General features: G+C 40.9%; 1 protein-coding gene across 1 annotated transcript; it reads right to left on the bottom strand.

The window, feature by feature from the left end:
- Positions 1–148: 148 nt before the first annotated feature.
- emilin2a (elastin microfibril interfacer 2a) lies at positions 149–17,518 on the bottom strand. The gene is made up of 9 exons (XM_085440466.1): positions 17,241–17,518; positions 16,561–16,686; positions 14,065–14,255; positions 12,003–13,952; positions 4,102–4,440; positions 2,484–2,537; positions 2,076–2,135; positions 1,761–1,901; positions 149–1,216 (listed from the first exon to the last, which is right to left on the bottom strand). The coding sequence occupies exons 1-9, from the start codon at positions 17,399–17,401 to the stop codon at positions 909–911; spliced, it is 3,330 nt and encodes a 1,109-aa protein (XP_085296592.1). The 5' UTR covers positions 17,402–17,518; the 3' UTR covers positions 149–908.
- Positions 17,519–18,850: the final 1,332 nt, after the last annotated feature.

Here is an 18,850-nt window from a genome sequence, read left to right as displayed (position 1 = left end):
AGAGGCAAGTGGAGTAACTCCTGCCCTATTGCGTACTTTGAAGTAACAGTACGCTAATGAGGGTACTGCAGGTTAAGTCCCTCATGTCATTTTAGAGGTTTTGCTTGGTTTTATTAACTAATATAAAGATAAGAAGAATCATACAAAATGGTAATCCAGAGTGTTTATTTATTCAGCTTTTAATTAAAATATCAGTTTTTCCTTTTTAAGGGTTAACAAAGGCTGAACTGAAAGCTAAATACTTCTTACAGTTTGATGCTGGAAAATTTTAGTCAGTCTCAGGAGTGAGAAAGGGGGAATTTATTTATCATCCCCACCCACTTTACATAATCACCAAAAAAAAAAAAAGAAAAAAGGAGGGGGCTCACTAACCATGTATTCTTCAGTAGAAGCCAGCCAAGTTTGTACTATTAATAAAATCTTGTGTTGCTAAGTCTTTCCTTTCCTCATTAATCTCTCTGTGCAGATTTCCTAATCACCCAGAGCACTTTTAAAATGACGTGAGTCCATATTTACAGCTAACCTACAAATATGCTCCAATGATTGTTGACCATGCTGTATGCCAAGTCTCTGAATGCTGCTGCTAAAACAAAATTTACAAAAGTGTTAATTTATACTTTTACACAAGACATTTACAATAGGTGGTACAAACATTCATCTTGATAAATATATTAGATACAAATCCTGCTTCTTGTTATCAGGTGTCTTTGGAAAATTGCTTACAAATTCCATATAACAGCTTTTTTAACTGAATTTATAACTAAAGATCTTCACACAGGTAAAACAGCTGCATCACAGCAAATAATTTTTTTGTTTTAAAAATGTGGTTTCAACACTTCAACATTTCCTCCAGTCCACATGTCTGGGAACAAAGTAGTCCTCGTCGTTACTTTCCACCTGAGCTCCAGCTATCTTTTGGCTTGTGGCTGGTACAGAAAGGTGCCGCTGTAGGTGGACAGGATCTCCCTGGCTTCGGTTGTGGCTAGCTGACCTTCGGTTCTTACCATAGCCACTTGGTCTCCTTTCCTCAGCGGTAGGATTACATTAAAGGATGCTGTACCCCCGCAGCCACAATTACCACCAGTCAGGCCTGAGCTCTGTAGCCTCTGTACGCTGCGGTTAGACACAGACAGCACGGCCTCTACACGATCGCCCTGCTTTGCGGTCAGCACACCTGAAATCAGGTATCGGCCATCCAGCGGTACAGTAAAGATCCCTGAGGGTGAGGACAGGAATGATTCAGCCTGGGTTCAATCAATAATGTTACTGATTAGTACTCTTGGTTTCTAAGTCTCTTCCCTATTCATGGACCTGCAATGAATTGATCCTAATGAGTTTTGGCTCTGTAGCCAAAGCCTGAATTATCCAATTCCTCTGTGTCACAGGACTTCATTGTTACCCAATTAAGAATTAAAAACACATCAATTAGCCACTCTGCTGTGCTGGGTGAGTCATTCCTCAGTTATAACAAACACGGGTCCTGCAGTTTATTTTGAATCATCTTTATATTCACAGTCCTGCTTCAAATACTCATGAGAGAACACATTTCGTATTAATCCACAACTGAAAATAATCCCTAACTAATGTTTTATTTATTTGTTTGTTTGTACAAAGCACAACTAAGTGCCCAGGCTCATAATAACAGCACATTTTTATGCAAAAAGACGACATATCTGCGTATTATCAACGTATCACAATGATACCAGCAAATGTTACAATCCTTTTAATACTGAATCTGTTTTTTTTATGTGTGGATCTACCTGTGCTGGGATTGTAATGTCCTCCGTCATTTACTAGGACTCTGTTAAAGCGAATGATTCCAAAATCTCCAGAGAAACGTTGCTGAGTGAGGCCGGCAGAGAAGGAGAAGGTGTCTGCCAAAGCGCTATTGTCGACTGAAACTGGATGCAAACAGACAGGAATGTCGTCAATCAGTGTTTCAACTGATGGATAAATGAATACATGATTGCTGCATTTAAATTGATCAGAATCAATATGTATGTAATATGTATCTATCATAAATTCAATTCTTTTTGTAATGCCTTTAATCCTTGCTGAAACATGGACAGGTTTACCTGGTGAATCAGCTGGAGCTCGATAAACCGGGTTCCAGGGCACCTTTACTGCTGTAAGAGCTACAAGGCACACACAGTACATGTTAACTCATTATGTATTATTACATAATACGTAATACATCATGTATTATTATTATTATATCTTTATACTTATAAATCTGTCATTGGTGTGTGTGTACATATATATAAAGAAAATACAAAACTTTCTGGTGAATGCTTGCAGACGCACTAAAATCCTTGCACAATCTGCCCACACACCCTTAAAGAAACACATCCAGTTCCCACTCCCTCGCACTCCCCGACTAGAAATTATTCACAGTTTTTCCAATGCTTCTTCTTTTACATTGATACAGTAGAAGAAGCCTGCAGATGCATGTGATGTAACTTGATAATGAACTGGTAAAATACCTTGGCGTCTGGCTGATTGAGGCATGAAAGAAACAGGCTTCAGAGGAGGATAGCCTGCAAGAGAAACAGATGACAAAAATATTATGTTTTATTGTCATCTGAAGAGACGGGGTCGATCTGTAGTATTGCCAAATACAGTTCTTTGGTTTTCCATCTGGATCTTATGGCACACTGTGTGAGAGATTCCAAGAAACTTCAAGAACTCTAGACTTCGTAATTGTGGATTTTTGGAAGCAGATTGTTTTTCCCAGCTGTTTCAAGATAATGCCATCTAAAATCAGATTTAAGCATCCGTAGTTTCCACAAAGACTGACATTTAAATGTATTTATTATTAACCAAAAACAGACTGAATTAAAAACCAACCTATGACAAGCATTCAGATGGCAGTAAAGAAAAAATATGCAACAATAAAGAACTGAAAAGCTGAAACAAATCTCACATCCCATCCAAAAGCCCAAAGATGTGGGTGAATTTTAAGTTTTTTTGTTTTACAAGTAAGGGGGGTAAGACTAATTGGCATTTCCCTGGCTAATTCTCCCACACTACCAGTAAACAGTAACAATATGACTAACGTAGGCTGTTCTCTATTCCTTTACTGCCAAAAAGCATTGAGGCTAGAACAAAGCCTTTGTTTTGTTTGATATTTTATTTAATCTTTCTACATACAGCTTAAATAATTAAACCCCAAACTGCCTAAATCTATGTTCGGCGTCCTCTTCCTTCTGATTTGGTTTGGCACCCAATGAAAACCTTCACATAGATGACAAACAACTGTCCACGCATTATTAATTCTTCATGGCACAGATTCAGCAAGGTGCTGGAAACATTCCTGAGAGATTTTGATTCATATATACATGACAGCATCACACAGTTGCTGCAGATATGCTGGCTACCATTCCACTACATCCCAAAGGTGGTTTATTGGATTGAGATCTGAGTACAGTGACGTCACTGTCAGGTTCAGGAAACCCGTTTGAGATGATTTGAGCCAACAATATTCAGATAGGTTGTGGTGTTTAAATAATATTCATTAAGTCGTAAGGGGTCCAAAGTGTGTCAATACACCACCAGCAGCCTCAACTATTGATACAAAGCAGGACAGATCCTGCTTTGTATCCAAGTCTAAGACTCAAGTCTAAGTTGTTTCCAACTTAGACTTGAGTTTACTTTGTGTTTTTCACTTGGCTTTGCTTTTTTCTACTTGCTGTTGCTGCATTTTTTTGACTTCCTAACCCTGGCCCAGCATTACAACACACTTGGCCAGGGTTAGGAAAATATTGTGTTTTTGATTAAAAAAGGTCCCTTGACTGCAGTAATCCTTCATGTTTCAAATAGTGATGTGGGAGTGATGCACCTTTGTTGGGTCTGTTACCTTGCATGTAGCAGAAGCAACAAAAACAGCATGATTTTTTGCCCTTAGAATTTTAGAGTTGGATTTGTATTTCATATACAACTGAATTAGTTTTGTGCTGTAAATTCGAGAGGCCTTGAGTTAGACTTAATTAGATTGCAGATTTTCATACACATCATAAAATAAGGCCTGCACCTTCATAGTGGATTTTCAGCTGTATGCTTAAGACGATACCAGAGGTCATCATGGACCTTAAGACTACTCGCCTGGTGCTCCTGCAAACCCTTTAACACGGTCTCTGGAAGAGTCCTCAGACCCTCTTCGCACAGTCACCCTGCGGCTGTATCCTGGAGGTCCTGCCTCTCCCATCTCCACAACAGAAATCTCAGGCACAGTCGGCACACCTGGTTGCCGAGGACTGAAAGGCTGTCTTGGCGGGCTGATGTTTTTTCTGTGTGTGTTTGGCTGCACTGGTTGGCCTGGGCTGTATGGTGTTCTGGGGTTGGTCTGCACAGGGTCGATGATGATAGGAATGTGGATTTGTTGGATTCTGTTTCTGTCTGGCAAAGACGCAGGCATCTCTGGTCCTGGTCTTACGGTCATTCCTTGGAAAATGAAACAAAAAAGAGACAGAGATCATGATTAATGGTCAGATCAGCTGTCGTGCTCCTCCTGGCATTGTCAGCCATGCTGGCAGCTTCATGGGTGAATTTATCCACTGTAAGGATTTGAGCTAAATACCAATTTAGCAACATGCCCCCATGTTGACCATCACAGTATAAAACATTTCAGACATATAGACATATAAATCTCCTTTTCGCACTCATTAACAGTCCAGTCCTGGTACCTGACATTTTCCGAGGAACTTTTGTTTGTTTTTGTTTGCTGAACCACTTAATACTGACCTATGAATCATACAAGGATGAAAAATGAATCTAATTCAAGGGAAGAACCAGTGTTTATAACCAGCAAATAACTGATATTCAGTTTATCTTTAGGCACCTTGTTACTGCAGTCGGCTGCATTTCTTTAGTGGAAGCTATGAAAAATTGAAACAGGAAAATAAATAGAGCAAATACCTGACCAAGAATCTCAGAGATGACACTTCAGTTGATCCATCCATCTTAAGCAAGGGGCTGAGGTTTGTCAAACTACACAAGAACTGGACTGAAAATCAGTAGTGACATTTGGAGTGATGAATCCAAATTTCAAATTTGGGTTCTAAGTTTGAGAGCCATCAGTAAAACATGATGGAGACGCTGTCATGATTTGGAGCTGAATTTTAGCCAGTGGTGTTGTGGATCCTGTCAAATTGTTCAAATTATGAATGCAGAAAAAATACCAACACATTTCAACATTCAATGCCTCCTTCAGAACATCTGATTTTCATGTTTTAAAATTTGGATGTCCTTCAAGAAGCCTGGAGAAGTATTCCTGAAGATACTTAAAGAAATTACCAGAAGGTTTGCCTAAGAAAGTTCCTGCTCTGCTGACTTTCAGGCTTATTAGAAATGTACAGACTGTCTTTTTGCCTTATGTACTATATCTCCATGTTTGCACCTATTTCAATAAATCTCTGCAGCTATCTTTTCCTAGCAATGTGTAAAGATAATACTTTTGTACAGTACTGTACCATAGCTTTAAAAAAATCATTTATAACAGTTGTAAGTTCTCTTGCAGCCAAATATAATAAATCAAAAGTCAACTGTTAATTCAACTGCACATTCAGCCAGTGATCAATCCTACCTGAAAGCAACTATATTACATTAGAGCCTGGCTGTTACTCTGGATTATAAAAGTAATCAGGCATTCTGGTTTTATCAAATAAAACATCATCTACCTGTCAACAAAATTCGTCCTTCTTACTCCAAGCTACTCAGAAACCACATGTACTGTATAATCAAAAACAAATTAAACCCAGCAATCATGTTGTACTGAGATAATCAGAAATCTCTCATTCATTTCCTCCCCATGCCTTCTCCAGGGTGCCGGTTGCCTGAGTGCATATTTCCCATGAGCTCTCAGCCTGTGTCTCACTGAGGGGGAAACCGCGAATTCGAAAAGCACAGAGAAAAGCGCACACATTCATATGCATGCTGGTACAACCAAAGGCGTCACCAAAACCAGATGTTATTGCTTACAGGCAGACTGAGACACCAAAGGGTAATGCTTTAGTCACTTGCGCCTCTGCAGAACTGGGTGACATCTCGTGAGTGTTCACAAGTGACTGAAATCGTCATGGGATATTGTGGCAGACAGTCTGATCGTGCAATGGTGCCAAGGGTCATAATGCAGGGAGTGGCTGTTACACACTTACAATAATGCATCACTCAGAGTCTAATCTTTCTTGCTATGCACATGGACACAATTTCATTCTCCACCCCATTTTCCTACTGTAATATTTATGATGGGAGGCTCAAATTGTGCGCTGCATGGCAGACCTCTGGGATTCCTCTTGTGTATGAGAGTCTCCTCTGAAGACTTCCAGATGGGCTCCTGGGTCAGAGTTGGAAACACCTCACCTCACATACTCAGATATCTCATCGGGGGAAATTGTGGCACCACCTCAAAATTCTGGTGATGACTAAAATTATACAGTGCGTATATGTGAGTGTGCGCCTTGGTGTCAATTACAATTTTCCATTCTTTCCCATCAGACAACCTGAGACTTCAAAAGGCCTTTTATGTCTTTTTTGTGTGTGTGTATTTCCTCATCACCACAGACAGTTAATCCTCCTGCCTGTCTCTTCAATATAAAGCCTAAATGATCAATTGCAAAGCATTGATCCATGAAATCAAAGCCCTTAATTTATCCCTGCTTTAAAACAACAGTGATTTTTTTTCCTTTTTCATTTTCTGTTGCCTTTGTCCATTGCTAGACACTCACAGGACAGGGTGGAGAGAGAGGTGGAAAGTCCTCTGGCTTTCTTGGAAGGACAAATTGAAAGTAAAAGCTGGAAAGAAGCAGCGCGACAAGGGAGTAAAGTGAGCAACTCAGAGAAAACAGAGAGAAATAACAGGGATGTGATTTGAGCTGGGCTGGGATTATCTCCAAAAAAAGGAATAGGAAAAAAACATATTGCACATTAAATTGTAAAATTCAGCATGAAAATTCTGGCTAGTCACTAAATAAATTTGAAACAGAAGTATTTTTTTCATATTTTAAAATTTCCTAATAACATATGCAGTCATGGTTTAAAAAACACTCATTCATTTCTAAGGTTTTCCATATTAGGACATCATTTCAATAACCCAGTCTTTTAAATGAGGTAAATAAAACCTCAGATGAAAGTATCATTATGAATGCGCAGAGAGCTATGTACACCCTTTCTGCTTCCACAGGAATTAAGAGGATAAGTAGCACAAAAGTGCTGGTAATCAAATGCACTTGATTAACTGATCATGTGTAAGCGCCTCTATAAAAGTAGAGGTTTTGGCAGTTTGTTGGTCTGGAGTATTCGTGGGTGTATTAACACAATGCCAAGAGGGGAAAGACATCAGCAGTGATCTCAGAAAAGTGACTGTTGCTACCCGATGATTTGGGAAGATCTATAAGGCTATTTCCAAATAATTTGAAGTCCATTATTCTTCAGTCTGAAGTGGAAAACATTCAAGACAGTTGCCAATCTTCCTAGGAGTGTATGTCCAGTAAATTTCCCCCAAGTCAGACCATGCAGTGACTGCAAAAAAACGTTACTTTCCTGTAGGAACGCTGCATTATTGCGTTACTAAAACCGTGATTTTTTTGCGAGAATGTCTCATGACAATGACGTAAGCGAGTGCGACGTTTGAGACAACAGCTGTGTGCAGATCAACAATGGATAATATATCAAGTACGGGAGACAGTATGAGCGTGCAGCGTTTAAAGCGTGTACTGACCTTATTCTGAGTTTGATTCCATAAAAAGTGACAAAAACATTAGTGTTCGTTGTGCGTGGGAAGAAAACTTCTTTTTACAGCGAAAACCCCCCCTAAACAAGCATCGAGTGCGCAATGACGTAATGGGAAATTCACAGAGAAACTCGCGGATTCTTCAACTGACCGCTGCGGCTCACCTGCACCAGGGCACACCTCCGCCTACCCTACTCCTGCTTTACAGGTGAAAATAGAGCAACAGGACCGCTAGTCTTTGACTTTATTTATTTTCTGCTGTGTTTTACTTGCATCTATTTGAAAGACTGAGTGTAAACACAAAAAATATTTTATTTTATGTGCTGGGATGTGCAGAAAATAGGTTTAAATGTTAAACTAATTTCTTCAAGTCAGAGAATGGTGCATATCATTTAATGTTTGCTTGATGCATAAAGTTAAAAGATTAAAACTAATAAAACAAGTTAAAAAAAGGGACTTGTCCATTTGATTACATTTTGTATGATGGATTATGCAGAAAAAGTAGAATTGGGCTGAAAGATCTATCGCTTTATCACCTATTCAGGTTGTAAATCGTGTTTTTAAAAAGTAACGAAGTAACGAAGTAAGTAAATAATTAATTACTTTTGAAAATAAGTAATCAGTAAAGTAACGGGATTACTTTTGGGGGAAGTAATCAGTAATTAGTTACTGATTACTTTTTTCAAGTAACTTGACCAACACTGGTTATATGTGAGACCATCTGTCAGACAGATAAAAGCTTAGCTGAAACTGGGTCATGCAACAGGACGGTGAATTGCTGAAAAAGACAAGGATCAAGGTTTTCCAGTGACCCAGTCAAAGTTCAGATTGTAATGATGTGGCTTTCATTAAGAGAGCTGTGCATGAATGAAAACCTCAATGAAAAGAACAATGCACCAGAATTCCTCCACAACAATGTGAGAGTCTGATAAAGTCACGTAGAAATCTTTGATTTGAGGTATTGCTGCTAAAGGTGACTTAACAAGTTCTGGCTAACGACACCATGTCATTAGCCAGAATGCAGAATGTATTTACCTTATTTTAAGACCTGATAAGTACTTGAGTTTTTTTTTTAAATATCTTGATATGTAAAACTTTATACTTAACAAAGGCTGTACTTTCCTTTTTCCTTTTTTTTTTAACCATGACTGTATGAAACTAGTTTGCCAATTCTTGAGAGATTGAAATCTCTTGCGTAATTTCAGATTTCGTTGGTAGATCACAGACTTTTGAATGTTTCCACAGAGTAATTTCTTCTTAACCACAACTCCCTCTCAGAGGGAAAGCAACTAGATATAAAAAACAAAAGCAGTAGTGGCAGACCTCTGCAGCAGGAGCAGCTGCTGAGGGCTAAGCAGTGCCAACACTTTAAAACTAAAGTCACACAATTCCAATTCAACAGTCACGCTGTGTAAGGGCAAAGCTATTCCAGTCAATCTTTCAGTTATGTTATTACAACACATCATCTGTTTGCAGCCTCCTCTGGGTCCTCATATGACTGTGTGGAGAATATGAGCTCAAACACAGAGAGGAAACATTTCAGTAGGCTCTCAGCCACCACCACACCCACAGAGCAGGGATTTTTTGTGGATATTTCATCTCTATTTAGACAATTTCTCTCCTTTCCAAACTTGAAGTAACCATTAAATCTCGAGCCACAAAGTCCAACTCCCTCTCTTGTGGGATTTAGGACTAAAAGAAAATGAGATTACTCTTTGAAGGGAAAAATTCTGACACTTTTAGAAATACAGTAAGCTTATTTACTCTGCTCATGCTGAGATTTAGGTGAGTTGCCTCGAGCAGTTTGCTAATGTAGGCTGGAAGAAAAATTTGAAACAGGTTGCCTGGTGTCCTGCCGACCAGCTTCTCAGAAATGTTCTATTTAACAAGCTGTATCTTTGTTAAATCAGTAGAAAAATGGCAACTCGGTGACACTTTAGCATGTTATGGGGGGAAACCAGTTACCAGTTACCAGGCAACAAGTTGACACTCCAGGAAGTTGCAGTTAATTTGTCTTGGAACCAAGCTAGCTGTTTTCTCCCTCTTTGAGTTAGGTTAGCAGGTTGCTACAGTATAGACTGAAATAATGGTGCACACAAGCGATAAATGTCTCTTTGCTAAAACGGACATATGAAAAATGCCACAAATAGCAGACAAACTTGAGTGATTAAAGAAAATGCTGGGTAGCTTAAAATTCCCTGCTCCTCTCTCACCTCAAGAGGCCAATCACAGTAAGAAGTGATTGTGAATGCCAGCTTGCCTGTCTCAGAAAGTTGCAAAGAATAGCTGACACAGCCACCCTCTATCTGAAGTTGGAAAGGTGGGAAGTGGGGGTTCTGATTATAAACCAAGCTTAATGTTCCTGGTAAGATAATGAAATCAAACATCCTTGTTTGGAAATAACAGGCCATATTTGGCAAATGCTGAAATGGGTACAATTCATCGGCCCTCTTTTCTCCGCAGCTCCCTATCGCTCTATTGTTTTGGAGAATAATGTGGGAGGGACTGGTAATGGGGCCCCAGTCATGACATCACAGCTGAGGGTAGCTGAAGCATCTGGTCCTGGGTGTGGAGCCCTTCTTCTCCCCTCTCCATCAAGACTGACTCCAGCGGTGAGTCAGGGCCCTTAATGAGGACCAGACTCCACACATCGGGCTTAGGTCACCCTGCGGGAATCTCTCGAGGCTGGTATGTGTACATGTGTAAAGAGAAAGAAACGAGGGAGGGGTAGAGGTATGTGTACTGAGGGACTGGGAGCTGAGGTTGAGGTCCGCAGTTCTGTGGTATTGCAAATAAAGGGGAATTATGGTGAAAGAAAGAAGACCTCACAACTCATGAAAGGACTGGGGGAGAAGGAGCAGTCTGTTGAGTGTTTAAGTGATATTTACGTCACGGAGTAACAAGGCATGTAACACTGTGAGTAAATCATCATAGGCACTGGAATGGCTGTAAAATTTTTCAGATTTAATTTGCATGTTTCATTGCCTGTACAAAAAAGGGGGATTCCTGGGACAACACAAATCTAAGCCACAGGAAGTCTCTAATGTGGGCCTCTGCTTCTCAGTGCTGGGACATATTGAATGACATGCTGGAGGCAAGCACGGGAGGCTCAGTGAACTTGTGCCCTCCCATTTTGAGAAATACCCTGTAGCTGTTCAAGCCTTCACGTAAACCAAGCCAGCATTATGTGGAGATTATCCACAGGAAAAGTTTGTGTTTACACAGATGTTAATCATACTTGATAAACTCAGATAGTGAAAACTAGGCAGGACGCTGACAAAAAAGATTATGTGCATGTAGCCACTACTTTTTTACTTGGGTTCTTCTGGCTAATTTCAGTGCTTGACTGCACTAATGTGGGAATCCCCTGAACTAATGGACCCTTAAGTGGCTAAACTGTGCCATAATCTGACTCCAATTACTGTCATGATTCCCTATCGTGATAACTCTGCCCGCTAATGAAGCAAAGCCTGCTAGCTAGTTGAGACAGTCGACTTGTAAATGCTACAAAAGGCACATGGCGTACTCTTCTCGTTGCTTCATATTGTACTTCCAGCACACCCTTTTCATTACTGTGCCTCATTAATCTGATAGTATCACTCCTTTGCTGCCATACAGATCACACGAAAGCCATTTGCTGCCACAGCTGCTGTTGTTTCATTTCACAAGCACCACCTACATGCCCGTATTCACCTTTAGGCTCTGAAAGTGTCACTGTGCTCCTATCAAAGTGCGCGTCAGATGTTCACAGGGCGTCTGTAAGATCTCCTTCTCCGTCTCTTTCCAAGTCAGAATTGGGGGGGATGATTCAGGCAACTTTTGGAACTCATATTTTGACATTTAGTCCATGTTAGCAGCACTCTACTGGTGTGCAGAGATTAAAGTAATCAGTGTCTGAACTTCATCTTTTTTTGACTTTGCATTCTTTAGACAGCTATTTCCATTATTTTTGGGAAAATGAGTGCAACACTGAATGTCTTCCAGGAAAGACTTCCAGAAGAATGCATCTGGATTCATGTTTAAGTGATTGACTCTGTCAGGCCATTTTTTTTTTAAAGCCTTTGCGTGTTTACGCTTTAAAAAGCTGTGAACACTTTCATCTTTTGTTGTGTTTGGTTGATGCGATGAGCAGAGTGCTTGTTACTATGCTCTTTTAAGCTTCATTTTGGGTGTGACCATATTAATGTGTGGACAGGAATGGCACAGCTGTCCATTAAAAGTTTGTTTGCGATTTAAAAAAAAAAAAGACTGAATTGTTTTATTGCTATCAACTCACCTGGCTCTTTGTCACCGCCGTCCTTCAAAACACTTTTGGCCATGGCGGATAGCTGTCCCTGAAACTTCTGCAAGGATTTTTGCAGAGCATTGATTTCTGCTCCGTGATTTCCACATGTGATGTTCATTCTGTCGACGCAGTCCCGCAGGCCGGCAACATGTCTCTCTAGCCCATCTTTCAGGTCTTTGATGTTAGCAGAAACTCCGTCTAACTTTCCACACACCTTTTCGAGTCGGGTTACACGTCCATCCACAGCGGAGATGCCATCAGAAACACCCTGTGTGTTCTGTTTACATTCACCCAGTTCAGATGACACCTGTCTGCTAAGCGTATCGAGTCTGTCCTCCAGCTCCCCCACCTTACGTTGAGTGGATTCAGATGTACTCCAGCTGTCCTGTGCTGTACTGCCTTCGCCTCTCTGCTCAGCATAGCAGCATGTTGAGTTTATTTTCTGCATATCTTGGTTGTATTTGCCTAAGGAATCACTTAAACCAGTAACAGCGCCAGACAGACCGAGTACGTTGTTTTCAAGATTATTCAGTCCCTTCTTGAAGTCATCCATTGTCTGCACACTTCTCTCTGCTGCTCCTGAGTACCTCTGAACAAAATTCTCAAGTTGGCTGAGCTTGGCTGTGTTGGAACTCACATCTGTGTGAAGGACGTCCAGGTCATTTCTGTACCGATACAGGTCCTTCAAAATGTTTTCTAGACCATTAAGTTTAGGTGCAGAAGTTACCTGTCCTGCGGTATTTTGTGAGCCTGAACATCCTGCAGAGCACAACTCTCCAACAGTGTTAACCTTGTCATCCAAACCTTGGAGGAGGAGCTTGTTGTTGTTAACTTCTGACTGGATGGCATTAATAGAGTCACTAAACTCCCCAGGGAAATTGTTTTGGCTCATTTCCACCAGCATGTTCGTAAACTGGTCCTCCATGCCGTTCAGACGTCCATCCAGAAGCGTCCGAAGAGCTGCCACTTCCTCTGTGATTGTACGGGTTAGCTTTTCCTCGATGTAGAAGCAGTGAGTCTCTGCATTTAGTTCTGTGATATTTATACGTGCCTCCAGCTCCTCAATCAATAAAGAAAAATCGCTGATGCTTTCTTGTGGAGCAGACAGATTTTCCAGCTCATTGTCAATGCGGACATTCAGGATGCGGTGAGCCTCTGCAATGCGATCAATCTCACGCCACAGGTCTTTATGGTCACCGTGTTCTTTTTCCTCTTTGGATGGATCCGTCTGCCTTTGGGTTCGCACAGGTCCATCTGCAGCAGCCAAGTCTAGACGCAGCGATCGGATCTCCTTTCGCAGATCAGCCTCCTTGGAATTGACCAACTTGGTAAACCTGTCCAAAACTTCATCATGGCTATCTTCACAGGTCTTCTGCAGCTTCTGGAGCTTGTCATTACATGAGCTCTGAGCTTTGGCCATTTGCTCCTCCAAATTCTGGTCAATCTCTTTCTTTAGGCTTTCAAATTTTCCATCAATGTAAGTCTGTATAACATCAAAATCCGGTATGGGTGAAGCTTGAGACTGAGAGGCATCCATGAGGACACGTATCTGGCCCTCATGACTTGTTGTGATTCCTCTTAGGTCTTCCAAAGCTTCATCCTTGCTTTGCAGCGCGTTATTGATATCATCCAAACGAGCGACTATTTTTTCTATGTCCTTCTGTCCTGGCATCCCACCTCTGGTGGCCTGATGACCATCCAAAACGGCCGGGTTCTCCTCCGTAGCTGCATCTGTGGGACTGTCTGGTGGGCGCATGTTGTTTAGAAGTGTCATGAGCATCTTCTTTGTGTCCTCTTGCAGGTTTGCAGTTAACCCTGTCAAAGCAGACTGGAGATCCAGGACTGTCTGAGACAGACGCTGAACTTCACCTTCCAGAAGATGCACTTTATCTGTCCCACCAGGCCTTGTCACATGCTGCGGGGTCTCTCTTCGCTCCGGCCCTGGAGTAATGAAATAACTTATGAATTATAACATAAATAAGTAAGAGTTACTTTGTTAGTGGCACATACTAATGTTTAGTAAAATACTGTTAGTATAAAGTTGATTTCTCACTCTGTATGTGTCTGGTTGTATGTCCAGGATTTGGTGGGCGGTAAGGCTGCGTTCCCTGAACTGTTTGCCAGTTAGGGGTTGGTTTTGAGTCTTTACAGTTTGGACCTTGGTAATTAGGACAGCATCTCCACTCTAACTCTGTGACCGTCTTATAAGCAATCTTGTATGTGGGTCGAAATCGAGTTTTGTACCTGTAAACAAAAAGCAGAGAAATAAATGAGTTTTGTTGTTCAAACACATATGGATGTAGTCTCAAAGTCTTGAGCATATATAAATATAAATGGGAAACACTAGACTTTCTCAAAATCACATCCAGACCTTTTGGAAAGTGTTATCAGTGTTATTATGTTCCGTGCTAAACTGCTCCACTACTTAAAGAAAAAAAAGAACCTGTTAATTGGTTCACTCTTGCAATCACCAAAACATCTGTTTTGGGGGATTTTTTTAACATAGATATTTTAGAGCTTCTCCTTCAATCTTCACTACGTCAAAATTCCAGCTTTCCAGCCAAAGAAAGCATTTCCCCAAGAAACAATGGATGATATCACTTCCCTGAAGCCAGGGGTCATGTCATGCAAAACATCTGGAAAGTTACTATCTGAAACAATCATCTTTACACATTTCCCAACTGTCACTGGTAAAACTGTTCACTCTCAATAAGCAGGAACAAAAGAAGAAAGCAAGTGACAACAACACTTTAAGGTCTGCTTGTGATCTACAAAGTAAATCTAATCCTAACATGTGGCAACATGAAGTCAGTGCTGTGTATCATAAGGTGAGGTGTCTCCTCTCATGACCAGCTCTTCTTGCCTGGAAATCTGGTGACCTAAGTATGATCAGCTTCCAGGAATCTTTTCCACAGAGCAGGGGCTCTCATCCATGTGTTTGTGCAAGAGGATCACAAAGCAGAACCACAGATAGCATGTGTTTAAGGACTAACAATGATTCACTAAGAAAAATGAATTAAATTGCAACACAGCATCTTCCAGTACAAAATTAAAAGTATTCCAGTCACTGGTGCCGACATTCCCATTTACAATGATCAGTTAATGATTTGTTTAGTGCAGAAGTTTGGGGATTGGATGTGGTAATCAAAGTCTTTTAACTTTAAATGGGTTAGGGAAAAGTTTTATTTTTATTGTGATATGTTCATATTGTCAAAGGTTCATGGGTATTTCGGTTATACACTTATATATAAATGTATAACCTATACATATATATAACCTATATATGCCACCCTAATGCGATTCCAGATTAATTGCCTGTCAGATAAACTCATAGCAAAGTCTATTTTGTCCATAATAGTTATGAAAGCTACAGCAACTCATTGAGTTATGTTTTAATCAGGGCTAAATTCTTTCTAATGCTAACAAATTAGCAACTGTGAACCATCTGTTAGAGTCTCATAACTCATTTGAACAAAGGACTAGATGGACAAACATGCAGATACATAAATATGTCTTCTATAGGTGAAATGTTAAACACAAAGTCAAACCTTAACATGCAGAAAATTAAAAAAGGAATAGATCAAAAAGTAAATGTGAACTGGCTCAAATATATATTAATATTAGCACTTGCCTGTTATAAGCCTTTTTTTTATTTTACTTATTCTCATCATATTAGTCTTTATTTTGGACAGCTGGCAGTTACAGTTAATCCCATTTATACACCTGTGCTTGGGAAAACCTCTGGGCCTAGTTTCAGTACTTATACTGACAAACTAACCAGGGTGTGTGCAGACCTGATGGCAGTGTCCAGCTACTGTAGCAGAGCTGGACAACTTTTTTTTTTTCAGGCCGATACTGAGTTTGAGTTTTTAAGACAAGAGAAGGGCCTATAATTGCAAATAGCATGGTTACACATTACAAGGAAAATATCCATCCATCCATCCATGTATCCATTTTCTTTCAGTTATTGAATTCAGGGGACTGGGTGAGACCGAGAGGCTGGGTACACCCTGGACAGGTTGCCAATTTGCAGGCTGGATTTAGATGCTCTGCAGTCCAGTTGTGGCCGTAAAGCCCTATTTTGCCCATGTGTGCACTATTGTGAACCTGAACAATAGCTTCTTATGGAAAATGGCAACATAACATAAATTTCTACGTAGTATATGTCACCATAAGTTTTTTTGTTGGAAGAAGCGCAGCTTTGTTGTCTCATTTAATGGTTGCATCACGTTTTGAACTTTTTGGGGATTTTCTGGTAACACTTGCTTCAGCCTGGCTTGTCATTTAGTCCAACAACAGACAGAAATGAGTAAACTATGGGTAATGTTCTCCTCTTTACTAGCTTTACCCACAGATTCCTCCCTTTGCCTATTTTCAGTGGGCTTTTTAACTTGCTGTAAAAGCTGTACTTTTTCTGCTTCTTCCCATGAAGCTTTGCAGCCACTGTGAACATTTCTGCCTCCAGCTCTCTCCCAAATAAACATTTTGTATCTATTCTGCCACATGCATCTAAACATGAACCCTCAACCCCTTCTCCCCGGATGCTCACGCCACTTGTTGCTGGCAGTCGGGTTGGTAGGCTGGGCAGGGGGCCACCACGGGCTCCTCGAAGCTCTCCACACTCCCCTGCACGGCGCAGCTCACGTTCTTTTGCACCATATAGGCGCACCAGTTCCTGAGGAGGGAGATAAACAAAGACTTAAGCATGTATAGCAAGAAGTGGCAATTAATTTAGAGCAATATACCAAAGAACGCAGCTGGACTATAAAAGTTTCATAACAAGCTCCATATGGTTTATGAGCTTTCCCTAAAGGCGTCGTTGCAGTGATCTTTGTCAGGCGTCCATTCCCAGTCTATTTTCATTTATCAGAAAACGTGGAAATGCAGTGGTCTGCTGTACATAAGAGACTGGAGGTAATCAGCGACGTTCCAGGGTTTATCTGCACCTTATCGCCAACTTTTGGCAACACTGGCGAACTCGAGCCAAATTTAGTCACAGGCTGATAGAACAACGGGGAATGCTATCAAACTACATATGACCATAAGAGGCTAAATCCTCAGGTCATTCAGGTAACTGAGAAGCCTGGATTGATTATTTTTTTTTGTTTGGCAGAAAAAAAGCGCAGCGTTACCTTTAAGCAGAAACACCCGTCATGAAGCACTTATTAGTTTCTGAAAGACAGACAGTTTTAAAGAGCTCGTCTAAACTGTACAAAAGTCATTGCTTACCCAGTCCTGTGTCTGTGTACCGGTCCAGTGTTTGCAGACCCGTGGAACAAGCCGTAAGAGGAGGGGGTCCCGTAAGTGAGCTGAAAGTTTAAAATCAGTGTGAAAACTGCCCACCGCCGGTCCATCTCTCCACGCCTGTGCTTCATACTTAACAAACGCATTAAAATAAATATTTCTACCACAGAAAAAAAAAACTACCCTGTTATTACCATCCGCAAATTTCCCGAACTCCAAAGTTACATTCCCCCTGTGGCTGATTTGACTCCGGCAACTGAACTTTGAGGGAAGTCCGCAATCACTGCAACTCCCTTGGAATGACGTTGAAGGCCCACCCCCTCCTCCTCCACCCCCCAAAAACACCAGGGGGGCAAAGTCTATTATTCAAAAAACAGTCTGTAGCCCCAGAGGTTAGTTTTAATTAAATTATTCTTTTAAGTTTTGGTGGTTAAGACTCGATGATTAATTAATGCGAGGGACGAGGGGGGACGCGGGCATCAAGTCAAGTCAGTCAACAGCCAATAAGTCACACCTCACTGATAATAGGGTAATGTCATTTGAATGCAACCACCAGAGTTGAAAGACGCGTGTGAAGTGGTGGAGTTGATGATATTCATGACTTGGGATAACAGTAGTAATTTACATTCCGTTGGATAATGGGAATAAGGGGAGGATATATATTCTGGTGTGCAGTCTGTTCCTTTCTGCATCAGCTTGTTGGGCAAATTGTATTTTTAAAGCCCAACTGAGCAATTTGCTGATTTATTAACGTGAATAGAGACAAAATGTACAGCACTAAATAGGCCTGCACTAGAGCTTCAATTCACAGCACTCGAGGCAGAAATTCATTGTCGGTGCTTTTGCACTGTGCGAAAAGTGCGAGAGTTTCCGTGCTCAACATGGTGCTGCTGTGAAAATGATTCTTTGTGTGAAATGGCTTGCAGATACCCTGTTGCCCATGTTGCCGTGGTGCAGGGAATACTGTATAACTTCTTCTCCCTGATCAGACAGATGCTGTCATTTAACGCAATACTGATTAATGGGGTGGGGAGGGTGGTGGTGGCAGCGACCAGGGAAGACTGAGACTTAAATAAAGACAGGGTGAGAATACAAAGCAATATGTGGTCGTCTGTGAGGATACAGAGGGATTCTTTAAAGCATCGTGGGAACGGGAAACGAATAACAACGCAAATGGATCTACACGCACAGATCTAACCCTTCTCCGTCTGGTCTCTCAGACCACAGATAGCCATTTCCTAAAAATAAAGACTGCAGTGTTTCATCAGACAGCCTGCACCAGGTCGGCCAACTGAAAGATGCCGGAGTGTGTTACATAAGTGAAAAAAAAGTCTCTTGAGGATTTGATTTTCAAATGGTTTAATAAACAACAAATGTCAGGTAAGCCTGACATTAACAACCACCCTCACGGGAAAGATCCCTTTAATGGGGTTACTGAGAGTTTCCTCCTTTTCCTGTGCTAACATCTTTGCACTTCACAAATAAAAAATAAAATAACTTACACTATAAAGTCAGCAAACTTCAACGTTAGGGCTTCTCAGATAGAGGGGAGGAAAAAAAGATGCCGTGAAGAGGCACTGTTGTTTCTTTAGTGT

This window comes from Copadichromis virginalis, linkage group LG18 (assembly GCF_057382275.1).
Source record: "Copadichromis virginalis isolate Kocher_CV1m ecotype Utaka linkage group LG18, C_Virginalis_male_GT1.1, whole genome shotgun sequence".
NCBI lineage: Eukaryota > Metazoa > Chordata > Actinopteri > Cichliformes > Cichlidae > Copadichromis > Copadichromis virginalis.
Note: the sequence above shows the minus strand (reverse complement) of the source record. Positions and strands in the feature narration are given on the sequence as shown.